The sequence below is a fragment of the Paramisgurnus dabryanus genome, chromosome 7 (assembly GCF_030506205.2).
Source record: "Paramisgurnus dabryanus chromosome 7, PD_genome_1.1, whole genome shotgun sequence".
Taxonomy (NCBI): Eukaryota; Metazoa; Chordata; class Actinopteri; order Cypriniformes; family Cobitidae; genus Paramisgurnus; species Paramisgurnus dabryanus.
Genome location: NC_133343.1, coordinates 29,761,449 through 29,785,435, shown reverse-complemented (window position 1 = coordinate 29,785,435; position 23,987 = coordinate 29,761,449). Strand labels below are relative to the sequence as shown.

General features: G+C 40.2%; 2 protein-coding genes across 5 annotated transcripts in view; both read left to right on the top strand.

Moving 5' to 3' along the window:
- kcnq2b (potassium voltage-gated channel, KQT-like subfamily, member 2b) overlaps positions 1-16,422 on the top strand; it is a 44,387-nt gene extending 27,965 nt beyond the window's left edge. The window contains exons 12-17 of one of the 4 annotated variants that reach the window (XM_065272405.2): positions 612-659; positions 2,640-2,748; positions 3,529-3,660; positions 4,360-4,455; positions 12,052-12,175; positions 12,253-16,422. In XM_065272405.2, coding sequence (XP_065128477.1) covers positions 612-659; positions 2,640-2,748; positions 3,529-3,660; positions 4,360-4,455; positions 12,052-12,175; positions 12,253-13,002 — 1,259 coding nt within the window. In that variant the 3' untranslated portion in view covers positions 13,003-16,422. The remainder of the gene's footprint in view (positions 1-611; positions 660-2,639; positions 2,749-3,528; positions 3,661-4,359; positions 4,456-12,051; positions 12,176-12,252) is intronic. The other 3 variants (XM_065272403.2, XM_065272402.1, XM_065272404.1) reach the window with 3 other exon arrangements.
- Positions 16,423-19,791: 3,369 nt separating this feature from the next.
- Positions 19,792-23,359, top strand: arfrp1 (ADP-ribosylation factor related protein 1). The gene is made up of 7 exons (XM_065272524.2): positions 19,792-20,099; positions 20,370-20,457; positions 20,544-20,626; positions 21,136-21,217; positions 21,996-22,066; positions 22,209-22,309; positions 22,931-23,359. Exons 1-7 carry the CDS (start codon positions 20,007-20,009, stop codon positions 23,016-23,018), a joined length of 606 nt encoding a protein of 201 aa, XP_065128596.1. The 5' UTR covers positions 19,792-20,006; the 3' UTR covers positions 23,019-23,359.
- The last annotated feature ends 628 nt before the right edge of the window (positions 23,360-23,987 follow it).

The window sequence follows — 23,987 nt, the reverse complement described above, 5'->3', positions numbered from 1 at the left end:
ATAACCAGATTACAATCAGACCCAGTTATAACCAGATTATAACCAGGTTAAGACCAGATTATAACCAGATTATAAGCAGATCCAGTTATATCCAGGTTATAAGCAGATCCAGATTATAACCAGGTTATAACCAGATCCAGTTATAACTAGATTATAACCAGATCCAGGTTATAACCAGATCCAGTTATAATCAACCAGATTATAACCAAATCCAGATTATAAACATGTTATAACCAGATCCAGTTATAACCAGGTTATAACCAGATCCAGATTATAACAAGATTATAACCAGGTCCAAATTATAACCAGATCCAGATTATAACCAGCTTATAACAAGATCCAGATTATAACCAGATCCAGTTATAACCAGATTATAACCAGATCAAGTTATAACTAGATTATAATCAGATCCAGATTATAACCAGATTATAACCAGATCCAGGTTATAATATATTTTGAGACCGTTTCCATACACATCACAGCATCTTGTGGAAAGTGTATCTTTGTAATCCGTGTGTGTGCTTTTTTGTGATTTTTCCCCTCGTTGTAATAAATGAATATGGATCCTGATGTTGTCTTCTCCATTTCTCTGTTGGGTGCTGATGGTAAAGTTCTCATTGAGATGCAAGAGGAAGATTTGAGACACAGGAACTCCCCAGGTCAGGCAATCCAGATCCAGATTCAAAGATTATCAGATTAATCCACATCAGTCACTTAATTACCAGTCTGTACATCTGCTTTCATATTGGTTTTGGTTGTGATTTTTGTTCTTTATTTATATATTTTATTGGTTTATTTTCTTGCTCTTTTGGCCAATTAAATACATATAAATTCCTGTGAGATCAGATTGGTAAATCTAATGGCTTTCAATACTATTTGTCCGTTCAGGTTTGAATTGGAAACTATTAATCATAAAATTTATTCTTGTTTATACTTTATGTTTGCATGTTTCCATTTGCTTATTTCTGGAAGCTCTTAGCATGATGTACTGATTATTTATATATTTTTAATAGAAAAATGTTTTCTTTTTAAGAATGCTTTGCATTTTTATTTAGTTTTGTTTGAACAGCCTCCTACATTCTCAAGTTTATAGCAGTTTCTGTAGTAATTATATTAATTTAATGAACAAATCATGTTTTGTTTTCTTTCTTTGTTTGTTTTGTTTTTTAAAACACTGTATTTTAGTATGCAACACTTTTGTTCAGTGAAAATTTTGTTGCATATCCTTTTGTCATCTATACTTGACTTCATCAGGTGAACTTCATCAGATGGTTAGCACTGATCAAAGAAAAACACTTTTTGTTATTGTACATCAATATCAGTAAGAAAATCAATATTTTTGAGGAACATTCATGTACTGTACTGTGTCTGTCCTCTTTTATGTCAGAGTAAGTAACAGAAAACTTTTAATTGGGATGTTTTTGCTTCTCCTCATAATTCAAAATACACCATATTTGATATATTTACACTCATTGATTATTTTTATTTTAAACACGAGCAATGCATGCATATAATTTCTCTGACTGTAAAAGATAATCAGAATGAGGCCATTCATTTTGATAGTTGTACTGCAAATTAATTTTCTGTAAAGCACAAACACAAACACCTGCAACTTTTATCTTCAGAGAACTTATCAGTGTCCAAACGTATTGTTTTGTACTTATTTTCCTCACTTGACTGGTTTACTGCTCTCTGTAGTCATCTCTCCTCTTTAAACTATTACAGCAATTGAAGGTATAATCAGTAAGACATTATCACATGACTCCATGACGGTGGAGGTAGAGGGTTGGTTAAAAGCTTTTACTAGTACTAGTGCTAGTAAAGAATGCTGAACATGTATGTGAAGAAGATCTTCTCATTAGCAGACACAGAGCTGTGAAACAACTTCATGAAGTCATTTAGAACTCACCTGACACAACAAAACACATCTTCATCAGTCTGTGCATGGTCAGGTTCTCAACTGGTTCCCAACCAAATTTGAATGTAAAATTATACCAGAAGTTCAGCACTGAGGTCTTACTGGTTTCATGTTCAATTAAAGTAGAAGAATCCCTTTAAAGAGTCAAACCAGCCGGATGAGTCTGCTTCACTGCATTAACATCTTTTACAATGCCTCAGTGATTCAATAACTCATTTATAGGTGGTTTCCCGGACAGGGCTTATCCTAATCCCAGACTAAATGCATGTTTGAGATGCCTTCTTTTAAAAACATCTTGCACACACACTTTTTAACATATATCATTGCCAATGTTTTGTCTCAAAGTGTACACCAGTATTGGTTTTGTAAGGTATGTTTGTAAAAACTACTTAAAGGTCCTAATATAACTAAGGCCTTTCCTGGATTAATCTAAACCCTGTCCAGGAAACTGGCTCTGTTGAATTGATGTTAAAATCTACTTGTGCATCAGCTGAGAATCTGTAAGTCAAATTAGCATGTGAAAAAGGAATGTACTGTAAATACAGACATTTATAACCGATGTTACTGACGTGATGTCGTTCTGTATGGATCTGTGCTGAGTTATTGGCAGAAGCTCAACTCGGTTAAGGTTATCTCGGAGAGACAGAATTGCGTTTAAATATAGGTTTAGGGGTTTTGTTCATTAATTCTGGAGTTCTTCTCTTCGTGTTGTGTTTTCTAGAAGCCAGTCTGCCTGGAGACGATATTGTTGATGACAATAAAAGCTGCCATTGTGAATTTGTACCTCAGGATTTAACGCCGGGACTTAAGGTCACCATCAGGGCTGTGTGGTAAGCAGAAGAAAACAAATGACATACAAGCGACCTTAATACTCATCAGATTTACATTATTAATAAGAATAAACAACGGTATAGTTTTACGTCATAAACATAAAGTCTTTCCTGAATGCAAGTTACAAAGCCTCTCATATTCAGCATCTCATATACACTTTCATTACTCAGACGTTTTGCATTTGGACTATTATGCATTTAATGCATTTAAGTCTGAATCAACATACTGTATAAACACATGTAAATACACAAGTCTATGTGAAACAGTTAAGTCTTGAAGATAACCAAATATCATTAAAACTAGGAACCATCTCCCTCGGTAGCTTTAAGCATCAGCTTTTAAAACTGCTTACTGATTCTTGGTCCTGTTACAGTCCAGTTAGGATCCATTATAGTATTTTTAAATAGTGTTTTATTATATATATATTTCTTAAGGTCTATTTAGAGTAAATGTAATGTCTATTTTTAATAATTATATTGTATTTAGCACTACACTTGTTGTATATGGAATGTTTTTATTTCTCTTATGTGTTACTGTGTTGTGTCGCACTGTTTCTGCCTTATCTTGGCCAGGTCGCAGTTGTAAATGAGAACTTATTCTCAACTGATTTTACCTGTTAAATAAATAAAATAAATAAATAAAAACAATGATCACTTTAAGCAAAATCGAATTACTTGTTTCATCTTGCTTTCATCTGATTTTGGTGTAAAATAAGAGGCGTTTATGTTCCTTGATCTTTGTGTTTAACAGTCATTTGTGTGAATTTTTTCTCTCTTCAGCATTATGAAGTTCATGGTGTCCAAGCGAAAGTTTAAAGAGAGTTTACGGCCGTATGATGTAATGGATGTAATAGAGCAGTACTCTGCCGGTCATCTCGACATGCTGGCTAGGATTAAAAACCTTCAGTCCAGGCAAGAACAGATCTATAGTCTCCTCAGATCTCTCTTACATCTCACATACATCTCAAGGTTACAGCTCTTTGTTTTGTTTTTGCATGGCGTGCATTCTCTGGACGTCTCTTACTATGATGTTCGTATCTCTCAGAAATAAAACTGTCTTCACACACAAACACATGCACATGCACACGCGCACACACACACACACACACACACACACACACACACACACACACACACACACACACACACACACACACACACACACACACACACACACACACACACAATCACTTGTTAACATGACGTGTTTATCTGTTTTCAAATAATTAAATCAGCTTATAAACCAACTCTTATATTCATACTTTTCAGACATTCTTCACATTTCTATTTGAATGAAATAATGTTATAAAACAAAGTGATATGTAAATATATTCCTGCTTCTAAGTAAGCGTATATAGCAAACATACTTTGATTCACATATAGCTCCTCAGATATGACATCGGTCAGCAGGTTTATTTCATAAAGTATGTCTGGAATATATATTTACATATTGGATCCGTGTGTCTCTTGGGAACTGTTTGTGTGTTTGATGGTGTGTTTTTCGTTTGTTTGTCCCGTCTCATGCCGATGTGCTCATGGTCCTGATGTTTGCTCTGGTCCGTGTCACGTCCTTCTGCATTGTGCTATCCTCTACTCTACTTGCTTCGCCAGGTTAGATATGATATTGGGTCCGCCGGGCCCCGGCACCCCTCGCCCAAAGAAGTGTTCAAGCCAAGGAACCAAAGAGTCGCCTCAGTTCTCGACTAGGTTAGGATGCTCCAGACTGCATCTCCCGGGTTTGCGTTAGAGCCCTACTGTATATCGACTCTCTTTGGATGCGCTGAGACTAATCCAGAACGCTGGCTCTGGTTCAGACTACATGACTAGTAGAACCTAAGATTGGTGGATCAGTTTACACAAACAGTTATGGTGCAGATTTAAGATTTAAACTACGCTTGAGGTTAAAGACAAACTGTGTTTTTTTTTGAGAATCACAATTGTATGAGAAGACATGTTTTCAAAGTATATATAACAACAAACCCTAATTCAAGATATCTTCTCTGAAAACTGAAAGTCGTTGGGTTACTTAACGTAAGCCCCGGTTCTTTGATAACAGAGTGAGGTGTTTCACTATGGGAATCGCTTTGGGCGTGACCAACTGCGGAAGCTCTAATGACACCACGTCTGTCTTTGACAGACAGGTCGACCTGTGACCAGGCTCCGCCCTACCTATATCAGCCAGGTCGACTCCTGCCTACGTCATTAATAGAGATTTCTTCCCGTCCAAGTGCAAGGAGGGAAGTGCTGGTGAAACACCTCACTCTGTTATCAAAGAACCGGGGCTTACGTTAAGTAACCCAACGTTCTTTTTCTAACTTCGCTCGGTGTTTCACTATGGGAGATATAGACCACTCCCGGATTGCACCCATATTATCTTAAAATGGGTATAGAATTGCCAGCTCCCAGCACAGCATGTGCTAAAGACGGCTCTGAAACGTCCAGCCTATAGAATCGCACAAACGTATGCGGTGTTGCCCAACTCGCCGCCGAGCAAATGTCCTGAACAGAAACCCCTCTGAATAAAGCCCATGATGTGGCCATACCTCTTGTGGAATGAGCTCTCAAGCCCCTAGGGGGCTGAAGCCCCCTGCTACTATAAGCGACAGATATAGCCTCCACAATCCAATGAGATAACCGCTGTCGAGATAACGGCTTCCCTATGTGAGGAGTAGCCCAAGACACAAACAGCTGGTAGCAAGTTCTGAAACCCGCTGTCCTCTCCACATACACCTGAAGAGCGCGCACCGGGCATAACGCATTAAGCTTTTGATCCTCTGGAGAAGAAAACGGGGGAGGATGAAAAGCTGCCAATTCCGTAGCCGGGCATCTATATGCCGATTCCATAACCTTAGGCACGAAAGCAGGGTTAGGACGAAAAGAAACTTTAGTAAGCCCCGGAGCAAATTGCAAACAAGACGGGCTAACGGACAAAGCATGTAAATCACTTACACGCTTAGCTGTCACTAGAGCCAGAAGCAGTGCTGTTTTAAGAGAAAGATACTTAAGACTCACCGCTTCTATCGGCTCAAACGGATGTTGAGATAATGCTTCTAAGACGATAGGTAGATCCCACAATGGTACCATCTGCTTAGATACTGGCCGCATGCGGCGCGCCCCCTTCATAAAACGACTTATTAAAGGGTGCTGACCTGCCGATTTTTCACCAAAACCTATATGGCAGGCTGAAATAGCAGCCAGGTACACTTTAATGGTGGAGAAAGCCTTCCCTTTATCCAACAGGTCCTGGAGAAAGCATAAAATATCCTTAACAGAGCACTGAAAAGGAATAACCACTCTCCGCTCACACCATCCTTCAAAAACACGCCACTTATTACCATAAAGTGTGCGGGTAGATGAAGCTCTTGCACTTTGAATAGTGTTTATGACTGACGAGGGCAGACCAGCCGCATTCAGATTCCACCTCTCACGGGCCAAGCCCAGAGGGCTAACATGTCTGGACGAGGATGGTAAATTTCCCCCCCCGCCTGAGACAGGAGGTCCCTCCGTGGGGGGAGGGGCCACGGCTGACCTGACAAGAGTTGAACTATCTCGGCCACCCAATGTCGAGATGGCCAGCGCGGGGCTATCAGGATTAGTGACAGACATTGTTCCCTCACTCTGGCTAGAGTGGGGGAGATCAAGCTCAGAGGGGGAAACGCATACAGAAGCACGTTTGGCCATCGGTGGGCTAGAGCATCCACACCCAGCGGTGCATTTGCGTCCGCCAGAGAGAAGTACAGAGGGCATTGAGCGTTTTCTTGCGAGGCGAAGAGATCTACGGCAGCCTGCCCGTACCTCTGCCATAACTGGCTCACCACCTGAGGATGGAGTTTCCACTCCCCGTAGAGAGGGTTTCCCCTGGACAGTAAATCTGCCCCCCTGTTTAAAACCCCCGGAACGTGGGTTGCTCTGAGAGATAGAAGTCGTGTGTCGCTCCACACGATGAGTTTCTCTGCCAACCGATGCAGTTGAAGAGAGCGTGTGCCCCCCTGTCGGTTGATGTAAGCAACCACTGTGGAGTTGTCTGTTTTCACTAAAACATGCTGACCGTTGAGGAAACTCAGAAAGTGTTTCAGTGCTAACCACACTGCTAATAGCTCCAAATAATTTATGTGTTTGTGCATCAGCTGTGGCGGCCACACGCCGTTCACCGCTCTGCCCATTAAGGTTGCTCCCCAGCCCTTTAACGATGCGTCTGTCGTCATGGTTACCCTGGACGACACCGCCCCTAGGGGAATCCCCGTCCTGAGCGTCATAGGGTTCACCCAGTGTCTGAGCGCTACGGCGCACATATGATCGATTCTCACTGGTCGGCTGAGATGCCGGCGAGAGCACAGATGTAAACGCGCGATCCAGCGCTGGAAATCCCTCATTTTGAGAAGCCCCAAATGTACCACAGCGATCACTGAAGCCATAAGCCCCAGCATTCGCAAGCACAGCCTGTACGGAACCACTTTTCCCTTCTGAAAACGGGCGAGACATTGTGTGAAAGACGCTATTCTCTCTTCCGTCAATGTGACTCGATACGATAGGGAGTTTAAATTGAGCCCCAGATATGCCGTTTGCTGAGAGGGCACTAACCGGCTCTTTATCATGTTTATTCTGAAACCCAAATCGCTGAGGTGATTCAGGACCGTCTCTGCGTCCTTTATAGCTTGCTCCCTTGATGACGAGCATATCAGATAATCGTCTATGTAAGACAATATTCTTATTCCCCTGTCCCTCAGCGGGAACAGAGCTGCCTCCACACATTTGGTAAAAACCCTCGGAGCTAAGGATAGCCCGAACGGTATAGTTTGAAATTCGTATGCTGTGCCCCGGTATGCAAACCTGAGGAATTTCCTGTGAGAGGGGTAAATGTCTATGTGAAAGTATGCGTCTGACAGGTCTATTGTCACAAACCAATCGTTTAGGCGAATCGATTGACAAAGTACCTTGTGTGTCAACATTTTGAATGAGTACTTTCTTAGGTGCATGTTTAATATGCGTAGATCCAAAATAGGGCGGAGGGCTGAGCCGCCTTTCTTTGGAACTACGAAATAACGGGAGTAAAAGCCCTGACGGCTCTCCTCCTCGTGCACCACTCTGATTGCCTGTTTGCTCAGAAGGGTTTCGATTTCGGCCGTCAAAACCCGGGCCGATTCTCCCTCGGCCACAGACATAATTACCCCGTTGAAACGAGGCGGTTTTATGGCAAATTGTAGTCTGTATCCCCGTGAAACTGTTGCTAAAACCCACGGATGAACCGCGCATGCGCGCCAGCTGGCTATGCGGGCAGAGAGAAGGCCCCCATACACTTCCGCCCCTCTGTTGACGCACATTGATGACGTCATCACGTGCACCGTGCGGTCTCCCGCTGAAGGGGCGAGCGCTCCCCCCAGCGGTGGAACTGGGAAAGTGCAATTCGTGTGTTGGCATTTTATGGGATTTTTTAAACGTATCGCCCTCGGCTGTTTGCCTGGCTGCGATAGTGCAACATTTATTTTTATTTTCACACTTTTTGAACTCGGGGAGCATATCGCCCTCAGCCCGTGGCTTGGCTGCGAAAATGCATGTTTTATTTTCAATTCCCCTGTGTGTGTGAGTGCTTGGTGACACTGGCTCAAACCTCTTTGTTTTGTCTGAACGAGAGGAGAGCGAACATAATGAGCCCTTACTGAACTCAGAACCGAAGGGCTGTATTCCCACCTTCTTCTTTTTGCAGGCGGAGAGAGAAAGGCAGGAGAATACCGGCGTGTTAGGTCGCACGCTTCTTCTTCCTGTCCTCGGGGTGGGGCGGGCGGTTCCTAGCCGCCGCGGCCGCAAATGAATGTTTTCCCCAAGGTCCGGAGCCATCCGGTCGTGAACGTTGGCCGGCCTGTTGTCCATTGTGAGCAGGTCTTACAGCTCTCACATTCATCGGCCTCCCTCTCGCCGCCGCGGCTGCTGCGAAGCCCTGCCGCGTCGGTTGAGAAGGCGGTCGCGTCGCCTGTTTGCGTGGCAAGCAGAGGTTGAAAGCTTCATCCTCTTGTTTCCTGAGGGTGCTGGTTTCTCTCATCTTCTCGAGAGCGGGCCCGAATAAACCCTTAGTCGGGTCGTAAGGGGCATCCATCACCTCCGCTTTCTGAGCGTCGCCCAGGCCTGACAGGTTTAACCATAACGCTCTCTCACCTGATACGGCCAAACCCATCACACGACCGCAGCCCTGAACCGCGCCACGTGAGGAGCGTAGTATCAGATCGTTCACCACACAAATCTCGTCCCAGAGCACCGGGTTCGGTGCTCCTGAGTCCAACTGCCGCCCCATCTCTTCCAAAATCTCCGCTAGGTATGCTGACAGTAAAGTAACAGCATTCAGTGAGCACACGGATTGACCCGCGTATTTGTACATCCTCTGAAAAGATGCGGCGGTCAGCCGTTCCATCTTACTCGGCAGTGAAATCTGCGATGAGGCAGAAATAGATCGACGATTCGGATGGAGGTGATAAGCCACTGAAGGCTCCACAGCTGGGGGTCCGGCCAACCCCAGCTCCTCCATTCCCTGAATCTCCAGCATCGAATGTCCCTTGGTGGGGAGCTTACTCTTAAAGGGGCTAGACCAATAGCGAGACATCTCCTTCATACACGCAGGCACGGCAGACAGGAGCTGTCTCGCTGTCGAGTGGGCCGGCGGCAGCCTTTTCCCATCATAAAGGTCTCTCACGGCTCCTTCGGCGTCTTTAGCGGCTGGCCAGGCTAGGCCCAACTTAGCCGCGGCTCGTTTGCACACCTCATGTAGATTGTTGTCAGCAGGAGGGGCCGAATCGTTTGCGCTAGGTGGTCTGGACTGCTGGGCCGGGAAGAGGGAATTGTCTTCCTCCTCTTCGTCGTCCATATCCAGATCGAGGAGGTCAGAATTTGCATCACCATCTGCGTCCTCGTCCCCCAGTTCGCCATCCTCCGGCGTGAGCAGGCCCCCGAACAGCGGAGGCATGTCCGGGGATTCAGCTTCCATCATTTCCGCCCAGCTAGCACTCGCTCGCGGGAGATGATCGGTCGCTGTCGAGGCAGCTCCAGACAGGCAAGGGTCCTGCTTGTTAGCCACCGACACTTTCAGCCTCCGTTCCAAAATTTTCACCGGCATTGACGCACAGTGAGCGCATGTCTGCGGGTCCGCTAGCGACGTTTGAGCGTGTTTCGGGCCCATACACACGATGCACATAGGGTGAGGGTCCCTGCCCGAGATGGTAGCTCCACATGAGGATGGACAAGGGCGGGATGCAGCCTCCTTAGTCTTCGGTTCGTGCCCTTTGGCGGGGGTAGTCGCCGTCGACATAGCGCAATCACTAGACTCGTCACAACACGTTAGTCTGCTTAAAATAGGTAATTAAACCTTCGACAGGTCCGCCTTGACGCGTGAACCCAGAAAGTTAAAACCAGATGTGACCTACCGCTGTAACTGAATACGCAATAGGAAGATCAGAATAGCTCGCCACGACGCGGACGCTATTCCAATATTAAAAGTTGTCACTCAACACAATCCCTCCACTGATGTCGCGTTCGGTGCCGGAATCCAATGACGGTCCGCCTGTTGAACAGTTAAACGAAATCAGCAAGTCGGGATGTGCTGAGAGAGCTTGCTGCAGTCTCCCACGGGAAGAAAGCGCGAATGACGTAGGCAGGAGTCGACCTGGCTGATATAGGTAGGGCGGAGCCTGGTCACAGGTCGACCTGTCTGTCAAAGACAGACGTGGTGTCATTAGAGCTTCCGCAGTTGGTCACGCCCAAAGCGATTCCCATAGTGAAACACCGAGCGAAGTTAGAAAAAGAACTTATCTGACACAATTTTCACCTTGTTTAGATGTTTTTTAAAAGGGCACATATCATGAAAAGTAATTTTGTTTCGGTAAACCATTCTCTGCAAGCATGTAAAAAATAGCTCATTGAAATTTAGCTCTTATTATTATAATACCACCCCTTAATCTGCACTTCCAACCACAGCACTGCCATTTAGTGCAAAGAGAGAGAAAATAATTCACAGCAAAACTGAATTTCAATTTCACATACCACCATTATGGTGATCAGTGTTTGCATTATCAGCTCATTTGCATTTTAAAGGACACACCCAAAAACAAGACATTTTTGCTCACACCTACAAAGTATCAATTTTAACATCTTATAATAAATATGTATGTGGTATTGTGAGCTAAAACTCTGGGGAAACCAAATATTTATTTTACATCTTAAAAAAGTCTTGTGAAATGTCCCCTTTAATTCAATACAGATCATAATTCTCTGAGCAGTTTCTTCATTAACAGCGAGATGATGGGTTGAGAGAAATGCACTGAATTAGGTTTTTATATATACTGAGCAATTACTAGTCATGTAGCTGAACAAACACTAGTTAAGCTAGTTTGCCTGCATCGCTCTGTATGACGATGGGTAGTTAACAGCAATAAGCAACATATGGAGATGCACATGGCCAAATCATTTCTTTATTCTTTTTAGCATTGCTATTTTCACCTCTGCATGTTGGCATGGTGTTTTTAGGGCATGACGCGTGATGCGCAGTAACTGACTTAGAATTCGAACAATTCTAAGAGTATTTTGATGTTTTTTTACTAGTTAATGCCGTTTTCTCGATTCAACAAATGCTTGATTTTCCCTTTTCTGACAACGTTTAAAAGATTATTTAGTGCAAATTTTGGATTAGAGGTAGATTCAGTACATTTAATGAAGACTTCTGATAGTGTAGCACATCAATTAATACTTGGATAATGTGTCATAGTGATGCTTTAAGAGCGGCAATAGTTGTATTTTTGAGTTGAAGGAAATTATGCATTTTGGAATTTTACACTGGCACATTGTTCAAATATAAAAACGGGAAATATCAACGACGACTGTCCGATCGTTGGGCCTGTCTCTTTCTGTCCAATCCTCTCTGAATATTGATGTGTGGACACACCCACTCATTACCATAATCCTCCCCCTGCATGCATTCATTTATGTCTCAATCTGCTTTGTGCTTACTACAGGAAAATACATGGTTCACTTTCTTAAATGAACAATATATAAATCTTTTCTATGAAAAATTGGTTTATTATTGTTCAGGTGACTCCCAGCAATGTCGTTATTAAAAATGTAAGAAAAAAAGTTATTCATCTGATTGGGTTTTTGTAAGATAAGATATAAGTGAAACAATTCTGTTGTAGATGTGTTATCTGTGTTTGTTGTATGACTGCAATCATATACAGTATTTTCCCCAGATGTGTTGAACAGTTATGAGCACTGGATGAGTTAAATACTTGTATTCTAGATGTTTCTTCTCTTGAAATGTATTATTAGAGTGGATCAGATTGTTGGTCGAGGTGCTGCAATGACAGATAAAGATCGTCCTAAAGGAGCCACTGAGTCTGAACTGCCTGAAGATCCCAGCATGATGGGAAGACTCGGAAAGGTGGAGAAACAGGTCAGTTATGGAAATATTACGTCTTAGATCTACATATCAGTCCAAGAATGAAATAATGAGATGTTCCTCTACTGCAGGTGATGTCTATGGAAAGGAAACTGGATTTCCTGGTAAACATCTACATCCAGCGAATGGGCATTCCACAGTCTGAGACTGATGCTTACTTTGCTTCCAAGGAGCCCGACCCGGCGCCTCCGTACCACAGCCCGGTGGACCACATGGAGAAGAGCGGCTCCATTAACAAAATCATCCGCTCCAACAGCGCCGCAGGCCAGAAGAACTTTGACCCGCCCCCCTCGACCTGCATCAACCACCACTGCCCGCCGTCAACATCCTGGCATCCGCAAACCCTCCCAACACCCAGCCGACAGGGTAGTCGGGGCACCTCGCCCGTGGGCGACCCGTCGCTTGTCCGCATCCCTCCGCCTCCGGCTCACGAGCGCTCTTCCGGCGCTCACAACGGGAGTTCCCGAGGTTCCGGGCATCATCATTCTCGAGGAGGTGGAGGTGGGATGGAGGACGGACGCCCGTTGGCTCTTTCACAGCAGCATCCAGGAGCGGAGAGCGACACGTCCATATCCATCCCCTCGGTGGACCACGAGGAACTAGAACGCTCCTTCAGTGGCTTCTCCATTTCTCAATCCAAGGAAAACTTGGACTTTCTCAACAACGCCTATTTTAGCGGTGTGTCGCGGTGCGCTAAAGTCAGACCCTACATTGCCGAGGGCGAGTCTGACACGGACTCCGACCTGTGTGCCCCCTCTCCACATTCTGCCACCGGAGACGGTGCCTACGGAGACAGAGGTTGGTCTGGTGGTCCCAAGTAGAAAGAAACTTCACAAAGTAGGATTTAACCCAACCGAGAGCAGCGTGTGAGGCAAAGGACACGCGAGACTGTGGGCAGTAAGCTGCTCGTGTGTTTAAAAAGCAGTGTGAAATCTCACAAACGCAGCTTCATGACCAGTAGGACCATGGAAACGCCAGCAACCGAAGTCTGAGAATGTCTGCTTCTGAAGTCTGGACAAAAGGACTTTGTGAAAAAGCTGAGAGTCAAGCACTTGCTTATCCATCAGCTCTTACCTGGCCGTACGGCCGAGAGAGACGGGTGGTAATGTGAGGATGGATGAGAGACATCTGAAGACGAAGGGAATAGAGAGAAAATAATGTCTTTATCATTTCATATGTGGTGCATTTTCATCCTTAAGAACACATGTTAAGGATTCACACATTGTCAATGTTTGTCTTGTGTCGGTTAAAGAAACACTCACCTCTGGTTAAAGAAATACTCACTCTTCCATACCCACAGAGTTACATTTTATTTAGAAAAGCAGTCCTACAGCCCATACCATAGGTTGTTTGTCCAAGCAGCTTATTATGACCTATCCACTTGTTAAGTCATGACACAAAAATGCAGTTTCTGGGTCCAAGCAAACAGATTTCAAGAGAGGCTACGATCATTTACGATCGCTGCTTATTCATAACATTTAGGCTTAAATGCTTTTTATAAACTCACGGTGTTCACTACATGGCTCCAGTCTCAAGGACACAAACATTTGAATGATTTATTAACTCGTTCCCCGCCATTGACGAGTTAACTCATCAAATAAGAGAAAACGCTTCCAAGTAACGAGTTTTTCTGGCAATCCGTATTTTCTCTATTATCCACCAGATGGCACCCTTACCTAACTTATAAAACCTGGAATCAACAACTTAGGGCAAATAGTTCAAAAACTGTGTATGTTTTGATCATCAATCTGAATCGGATTTATTCAGCAATTATTTCAGCATTTTGCTCAAAATTTTGTATTTTTGAAGAAACCTACCCATATTTGATAGGTGATAAAAAGAGAATAAACAAGGTAGGATTAATTTTTTGTTTTGTTTTTGTTTTTGTTTAAAGGCAAAGAAATTTTTTGGAAGGCATTAAAGTTTGGTGAAAATCATAAAAAATGCTGGCGCTGGCTGGTAACGTTATTTTTTTTTACGCTGGCAGGGAAAGAGTTAAAGATGAATCTATGTATTGCTATCTGGCACTTCAGTATGGGAATAAAGGATAGGATTGTGATGTTTTTGTTGTTTTTAAAGCTCACTGTAAGTGTGTATTAGTATCTTTTGTTGTTTGCTAAAGCATCTGATATAGCGTTTGGACCCGAAAGCGGTGTCGTGTGATGTCAGACTAAACAAGCAAATAGTTTTAAAGTAAAGTGTCCTCAAGCTAGCTTAAAATTAAACAGCAGGGTTAGGTTGCATGTTGTCATGAAATGACAACTAGTCGTTTGCTACTAGTCAAAGTCCAGTTTTGTTTAAACGTAATGTGTGAACTTTTACATGGTCCCTTACTTACCATGTTTCCAATATCCAAATTTTCATACAAAATTATGACACTGCTAATGCGATCAGCTACCAAATTAAGCTGCAGGCATCATTCATTCCCCTTATGAAAATTAACCATGTTGTTTGTGGTAAAAGTGTAATAACCATGTTTTTTTGGTGGATGGATTACTATTAGCAAAACCATGGTTTTACTACAGTAACCATGTTTTTTTTATAACTGTAGTAAAAGCATGGTTTATTTTCACACAGTAAAATGATCACACAGATTAAACCTCACAATGCATTTAGGTAAAATATTCTGTGGGTCATATACAGTAGGTTGAAGGATATGTTGTGAAGATTCATCTTTTGTGAACATAGGTATTGAAATGACACTTGGATGAGTAAGTAACAGCATTTTATTACCCAGTGGTGAACTGTGTTTCTTTAAGTCTGTCATTTCATATCATCAATGTTGGTTTGGGAATGTTGATGACGAATTTTAAAGCCGGTCACTCAATGATTATCTCAATATTATCACACTGACAGGTATAGAGTTATATATTGTAGATGAACACTTTCTCTCAAGTTTACACTTTTTTGAATACTTCACTGGATTCATAATCTGCATGCTGATGAATTAGAAGTACTTAGAAGAGATGATATTTCCTATTCATTTCATATCGCAAATGAAAGGCTTTGGTGACGATAAAATCACCTAATATTTTCTGCCAATACTTTTTTCCTAAAGATAATAAACCTTTCAAAGTAATTTCTAAAACTAACATGTTGTACATACAAACTATTTCTGTAACAACAAAAACTATTCATTTAATATCACGATTATCACATAAGTGTATCAACTTCTTCATTTCATTTGTGCTATCACATGACGTCTTAAAACATCATGAGGGTCGTGTTAAATATCATAAAGTCATCTGTTCAAGCCTTTTAATTCACTGTACTCACTCATGTTTCAAATGATGCACTGAGATCACGTCAGAAATGTACAAAGTGGTTTTGCCTTATACTGTAAGTCTTGCTCTAATGTCATCGATGTTTGACTGCCTTTACTAGTTGTTTTATTGGTTCAAACCACAATGAACTGGCACACGATTCAACTGTCAGCACAAAACCAAACGTGGACACTAGACAGTTAAGAGAAGATAACACAACACGCCATAGACATCACCTGTGATAAACAAATCACTGCTGATGTAGAAACTTCTCCAGCACTTCACACATCTCCAAAGATGATGATCATGTTGAGTTTCACCATTGTGTCTTTCATACGGCCTGTGTTTTTCTCTCACGCAAACCCTTTAATGCACACTTGAATATTCTGGAATCACATTTAATCCCAAAATGCATTTTCTTTATGCAAAATTATGATTTTTGTCTTCTGATGTTGGAATGTAAATTTGGTTAAAGCAGCAAAATGATTTCTTTATTTTGAACAACATCACGTAGAGTTAAAAAAATTGAAATCATTTAACCTAACGTGTACACACCAGATATGAACCATCATTTGAACTGAGTTATGAGACAAAAACATCCCTCACAAAAGAACTGAATCACCAGGAGTATTTCAATACAGAAATACATCGATTATCAATGTCTGTAAAAGTTTGTGTTTGAATGTTTTTTACAGATGCCTTTTCCTGGTTTCTTCCCCAAAGATTTTTCTGGATTTTGTATCTAAATTGCCTTTGCTATGTTTTGTAATGCTGGCACAGTTTTGTTATTTTCTGTTGTGTATAAATGTTTTGTTATTGTTTTTTAATATAACTGTGAATGTACAGTCAAATGCTTTCATAGATTGTTTTCACTGTACAAACATTCATATTATGTTTGTTTACATTTTTACTTAAGAAAGCCACAAACTTCACAACACTGAATGAAGTCTTTGTTAAAGTTGGTTAATCCTTTTAAAACGATCAGCAGGATTCAACAAAGAACCTTCATGCTACTAGTAAAACTAAACTGGGTCACCTAGAAAAAAATGAATTTTTAATCTTCTTTATATTACACAAAAACAAATGTATCAATGTCATGATGAAGCACCAAATTTTGTTTTTAAATGTTAAAGGTTTATAAGAGTAAATCTTAGCACTTCACAGAAAGCAGGTTGTCCATGTTTGCCATAAGAGTGGTTAGCAATACAACACGACCCGCTCATGTCCCGTATGCGGCAAGCCTTAAGTTTTCTCATTTCTGTGTTGTAATGGACAATGATGTGATTCACATTGGCAAAAGAGATGTTTTCAAAGCCACAGCACCTTCATCTCACGTCAATTCCATTGCTGTTTTTCCACAAATGATAAGCACTGTTGTCTTATTTTTCTTTTCTTCTCAAGAAAAGTAAATGCTTGCTGGCATGCTCGCAACTGCTGAATGCCATATATATGTAAAAAATATATATATAGCTTTTGATTATTATGTAGCATATCTGTTGTGTAGTCTCTCAAATCCATGAGCTCATGGGACATACGGTTATGTAAAATAAACTTTGTATATCAGAATGTTTAGTTGCATGCGTGTCCTCATTCAGAGTTTCTCTTACACACATTCATGAAATGCTCTCTCACGGCGCTATAGGAGAATCAATTCAAATTTATTTGTATAGCACTTTCACAATACAAATAAATCGCTCCAGAGCAGCCTTACAAACCGAATATAAGACTACTCTTTCCATTTATTATCATTTGATCTGCTGACGTGAGGGAATCATAAATCCTTCAGAATTAATCCAGTTTTCTTACATCAAACACATTAAACTAAAACTGCATCATCTGTCAAGTTCACACTTTCAGTCCAATATCTTTTGTTGGATCTGAAATCAAAAATTGTAGTGCAGTCTGCTTTAAGAGTTTAAAAACTTTTTTGTAAGAACTTGATGAATGAATTGATGGCTTTCCAAATGAAGTTTAAATGAGATAAGATCATTAGATCAGATCTGAGAGGCACACTGTGCAAATATGAAACTATGATAAATGCCGAGTTTGACATTGATGAAGATGCTGAATAATGCAACTCTTTTATTCTCCACGGCATGAGTTTATAAAAACATCAAAGACAAATCAGAACTAAAACAAAAAAGTGCATCTGGAAGTTTTTAGGTTTTTTAGGGTTTTTTTTTTCAACACAACACAAAGTGAGAAAAACATCAAGGACATGTGCAGAACCCCTGAGAGATGCAGTCTGTCCAGCTTTTATAAAACCCAGGAGAGTAACGTTTGAAGATCTCGTCCTCTCTCTCTCTCTCTCTCTCTCTCTCTCTCTCTCTCTCTCTCTCTCTCTCTCTCTCTCTCTCTCTCTCGTTTTATGTGTGCTCTTCATCTTTTGTCTTTTGTCTCCTCAAGGTAACAGCGTCACATTAAATGCAAACATGAACTTATGTGTGTATTTTGTATGCTTATCTTTATTTATATTTCACAAGGAGTCATTGAAGGTGAAATGTGATTAAAGTAATCTCACAGTTGTATTTTGCAAATGACTTCACTTCTGTTTCGAAGCATGAAAAAGATTCTGAGATTTAGTTACTGTGACCTTACAAAATAAGAAATAAGATGATGATATATCATAAACACAAGAAGACTGCAGTCAATGAAACCACAAAAAATCGGAGTATTGGCCTATAAATAATTTTAAATCTCTTTATTCTCATTAAAACTATGAGCCTTATCTGTTCTTCGCAGATATCTGTTTTATCTCAGGAGATTAATCAGACGACCCAATTTGTTCTCAATGTATTCTCACTAGAAGAAACAAATGAGTAATTAATGAAGAAGTCATTTTAATATTTCATCTTCTCTTCTGTGTTGTGTTCCAGTAAAGGACTGAGGACCGACTGCTCTGGGCCCGTCTGGTTCAGAACATTGATGTTGTGCACATTTACTTTGGCCTGTCCATCATCCAGATCATTGATGTACGAACCACAAACGCATTCTGTGGGGAAACATTTCCACCTACACAGGAGTTTAATATTTTATAGATCATCAACATAACAGTGATATAATAAAATATTCTGTGGTTGTTGCATTAAAGGTATCATTGAATCAAAATGTGCTGTCTGTTAGCTTTGAGGGTCACAGTATATGTAGTATAGTATAGGGTTAATTGTAATAAATCAATAATAATCCAATGCACACATAGTGGCCATATCAAATATGAGCCAGCATGATTCAACCCTACCTCTTCTTAAAAACATATACGTGTCCGATAAATGATATAATTACAACTATGACTAAAAAGTGACAATCTTTTAGCATATAAGCACACTTAAAGTTTACAAAAAATAATGACACTAAACCAATTTTGTCTTCCAGTAAAATGCTCTCTAAAACAAGAACATTACTCCCCATCACCATTATGCTACTAAACACCTGCAGGTGTTAAATGTGTGATAACACGAGACAGAAAAACCTAATAAAGTCTTTAAATGACACAGACTGGTGTGTTTATAAATGGCTCATTAAACCATGACGTCATTGTTTTGTGATCCTGGACAGAATGAGAAAATCATAGCAACATTTGAACCTAGAAGGTGACGTCAGAGAGAGGATGCAGATTGAAACTGATCTTGTGATGTAAACTCATCAAGCAAATCACTGGAGCGTTGCAGTAAAAGAAAATGTCCACATGGGGGCGCCATACAAACTGTTATGTGTTTTATCAACTATTACAGTATGTATATACCTTGATGCTTTCCTTCCTGTTGTGCTGGAATGGTCTTGCTTTGATTCTGGATAAATATTACACAATATCATTTTTACGATATTGCATAAGTGAATAAAATCTCATGCACTGTTTGATCCCATTATGATCTTTCAAAATTATGACTGAGAAATTCCAGTAGGCTACATTGTTTCTGTAGCTTACACATTTGTCTTCACAGACATTTGGCGTCTTTTATTCTGGCATTAAAACAGTTGTGTTTTTGTTGTTATCTAGTGAGAAGACTTTTGCGTGCAATTAATACATTACATTTACCTTCAACTGTTTTTACATCTAACCATCTCACGACAGTAAAATCTAAAGAAAGCTGCCTGAATGTTTTGAAAATTAAATGAAAAAATGAAAAAACTTAAAGAACAACACTTCCCATAATGCATTGCAATTTGCCAGCAACTTCCACAGGAAGTGTTTGTAGTGGGCGTGTTTGTTTCATGCAGCGCTGCGCAGAGTTGTCGACGTAGACTTCAAATGTCTGCGAGAGCTGTTTGAAAGCGGAGCTGTCCGGTCACTCTCGCGATACTTTGACGTCATAATGCGAACGGTCTGCGCAGCGCCGTATAAAATCAAACAACACAAAAACCAATTGCCTGCTGCCAAGTGCCAACATGGAATAACAACACAGGACAGCAGTTCAGGCCTTTATTTTTTAACACAGTGACTTCATATACAATTGTATAATCGATGTATATAATAATCTTTACTGGAAAGTTATTGAATGCTTTTCAATGTACGAGTGAGTGAGCGCTAAAGCTAACAGCAGTAAAACTGTCGTGAATCCAGCATGTACACTTTACTATCAGGTCTCTATAAATATGTCTTTCAAAAGGATGAATATTGTGTCCTTATCCTCGGACTGGACAATGCGGGGAAAACGGTAAGACTCCTGATTAATGTTATTCTATAGTACTAGTTAAACTAGTTAATCTTATTAGCAACAGTTTGGGTCATTATCACTTTGGTTTACTTGATTTGAAGACTACAGATCACTAACATTAGGTTTTAAGAGTTCGATGATGACTTGATTTTTGGATTTGATGCACAAAAATGTTCAGTCCAGATGTAGTCCTTTTAGAGAAAGGTTTAATAAATATGATCCCGTAGAAGTGCGGGTCCTGTTGACGTGTGTTCTTGATGTGATATACAGACCTTTCTGGAGCAGACAAAGACAAAATTCAGCAAAAATTACAAAGGAATGAATCTGTCAAAGATCACGACTACAGTCGGCCTGAACAGTGAGTAACCGTGTTAAAACTGATATACTGTATATGTGTCAAACTGTTATTAACTCTTTGTTATGATGTCATGTCTTTCTTCTCAGTTGGTACCATTGATGTGGGAAATGCCCGACTGATGTTTTGGGATCTGGGAGGACAGGAGGAATTACAGTCACTGTGGGATAAAGTAATTCATTGCATTCATCATCACATGATTTTCTTAAAGGGGACATATCATAAAAATCTGAATTCATGTTAAAGTGCTACAGTTTGGTCCCCAGTGCTTCTATCAACCTAGAAATGTGAAAAAGATCAACCCAGTAACTTAGAACCCAGTAAACCATTCTGTGCAAGCATGTGAAATTTGGCTCCCCTTGTGATGTCAGAATAATACCACCCCTTAAAATACACTATCCAACCATGGCACTGCCATTTAGTGCAGAGAGAATTGCATTTGACACCACAAGTTTTAATTTCAACAAACCACCATTATGACGATCAAAGTGGCAATTTTAACATGTTATAATAAATGATCTATGTGGTGTTTTGAGCTTAAACTTCACATATGTACTTTGGAGACACTAAAGATTTATTTTACATTTTAAAAAAAGTCTTGTGAAATGTCCCCTTTAAAGGTTTCACTGATATACATTAGATGATGTATATTGATCTTTAACTGTGTTTCATTTGTTTCAGTATTACGCCGAATCTCACGGTGTGATTTATGTCATCGACTCCACTGATGAAAGGAGACTGGGCGAGTCAAAGATCGCTTTTGGTAATTTTTTCTGTTTTTGTGACTAACTTTGGTTTAATTTCTTTTCATAATTAAAATTTCAGGATGTGTAGGTAAAGCAAGATTTAAAGTTTCTTTAGAAAACAGTACAGAAAACTTTAAGTCTCCTGTAGTTAATAATTTTATTTTTTAAAACTCATCTTTGAGCATCATAATAACATATTTGAATGTTTATTCTGTGACAGTAATTTCTTCATGTTTAAAACAGCTTGATTGTAACTCTACACCCTTGCCTCATTTAGTATACGCGGATTTTTGAATATGCAAATTAATCACACACCAGCTCGGACCATAGATATATATCTGCATAGATGCCGAATTGGCACAGATGCTCAGTTCGGTTTCACAATGCATACTTGAGTTAACAGGTTAAAACATTCGCACTGCACATGTGAGCATCACAGAAGTAGATCATATCTATTGCTAGAACTACTAATCCACTCATTCTGATGATGTGATTGGTTACATGTTTATGACATAGGCAACCGAAACAATTTCAAACCATGGGAAGGAGTCTGTCTTTGGAAAACTTAGCAATGGTGTTTAATGATAAATGTGTACATGAATGTTTTTATCTTACAGCATATTAAAAACAACACATAGACAATATAAATAACAATAAGAACTTGATTTTCACCACGGGGGACCTTTACTATCTGACGTAGATTTGATTTTTTCTGGGTCTGAATAAGCAGTCTAAATTAAGATGGGGCATATCTCAATGTCTAAAGTAAAATGAATTTTGTTGTTGGTCTTTCAGAGAAAATGATCAGTAGTGAGGCTCTGGAAGGAGTTCCTTTACTTGTGCTGGCAAACAAACAAGACGTAGAGGTATGAAGTATATAAACACATGGACATTTATTACGTTTGTAAGCTCTCATGTAAACATCAATTTGTCTCACGTAAAGACTGCTGCTGATGATTTGTTTAGTTGAGAGAGAGTCAAGTGTGATGTTGTATTCTTGTGTTTCAGAACTGTCTTTCTGTTCCTGACATTAAAACCACGTTCAGCGACTGTGCTCCTAAAATCGGTAAACGTGACTGTTTGGTTCAGCCGTGCTGTGCTTTATCAGGGTAAGTGTGACCTCTTTCTGCCCGTAAATTATTCATTGAACCAACGAGCTTTCTGTGTCCAGAACACAGCAGAAACGGCATAAACATGGTTTAACAAAAACTCATATAACTTTATACATAAAAGGGATTTGTGTGAAATTAGAAATTGCATCTTGTGATATATCTCACAATACACCCTTGTACAGCGCACGTGATCAAATAGCCTGCGCGCACATTTTGTCAACAGAAGTGGTGTTATTCCCCAGTGGTTCTAACGTGTTAGCAACTCAGAAAGTTTATTTAAACGGTTTCCCAGCATCAAAATGTTTGGTTGCACTAATATAATATACTAATATACGTATATATATATATTAGATGGCCAAATATATTTATATTAATGTCTTCTATCCACTCCACTATAGTACACGGATCTGGTAGCTGTGTTGATAAAGTCAACTTTTTAAAATAACTTTCTCTGTCTGTGTTGCTTCACTGCTTTTTTTGCCATTCTTCCGTTGCCAAAATGCATGCGCATACGCTGCCACGTCATCATTGTGTACAAACAGTAAAAGGGCCTATAGAGTTTTGTGTTAATTGTGCGATTATTGCACTTTTCTAAATGTTTTGTGTTGTGTCTTTCAGGGATGGAGTAAACGAAGGCATTGAATGGATGGTCAAATGTGTGATCAGGAATATTCATCGCCCGCCTAGACAAAAAGACATTACATAGATGTGTGTGTGTGTGTGTGTGTGTGTGTGTGTGTGTGTGTGTGTGTGTGTGTGTGTGTGTTTGTTCAGTCAGAGACTTAACAGATAAATTTGAGTTACTACCACCTCAGTTATTTGACTTTATATGTGAGTGAAACCAGAGGAGACGTTGTGTGTGCGCGTGTGATATTTGTGTAATGTCATGATATTTGTATGCTAAACTGACATCATTACAAATATTTTCTCTGATAAAACATTCATCTTTTTTTCACCTCTTTTGATTAAATGATTAATTTTATGTGTTAAATATAATGACAAACTGCTTTGATTTTGCACAGTCAAATAAAGTTTTATTCAAACTAAGACATGTCATTACAGTATATTTGCATTTATACAACACCATTAGACGAACTTTAAGGCATTCCTCTGGTAGTGTTTTGAGAGCTGTTGTTCTCAAAGTCCAGCAATTAAAACTGATTTTTAACTATCAATAATATAATAAAAAGCAGAGGTGGAAATGAAAGCATTTAGCGTTTTTGGGATTTATTTACCTGACAGATGTTTTTCAGTCTCTCGTGACTATAAAATATGCTTTATACTTTATTGATTTATTGTTATTTGAGCCAAATGCATTTTACTGGAGAATCATAAAGTGTTTTTTAAGCCATGTGTGTAATTACAGCAGAGTAAAACACATCTGTGTCCTCCTGATTCACTTCACATGCAGAATATTCAGACACATGAAAGAGTCGATATAATGTTCAGTGTCTTCATTTCATCGACCTCGAGTCAAACTGGAGGCATCACCAGTTGTTATATATCTTTAAGCAGCTAGTTAGTGTTATTTGCTAAGGAAAAATGTCACTACACTTACAGATACTACAGTAAGTGATAAACCGCTATGGGGCAGCTTTTAGGACAGGGTTGAGGACAAGCCTGGACTAGGCCTTAGTTATTTTAGGACATTTAAGTAGTTTTTGCAAACATACAG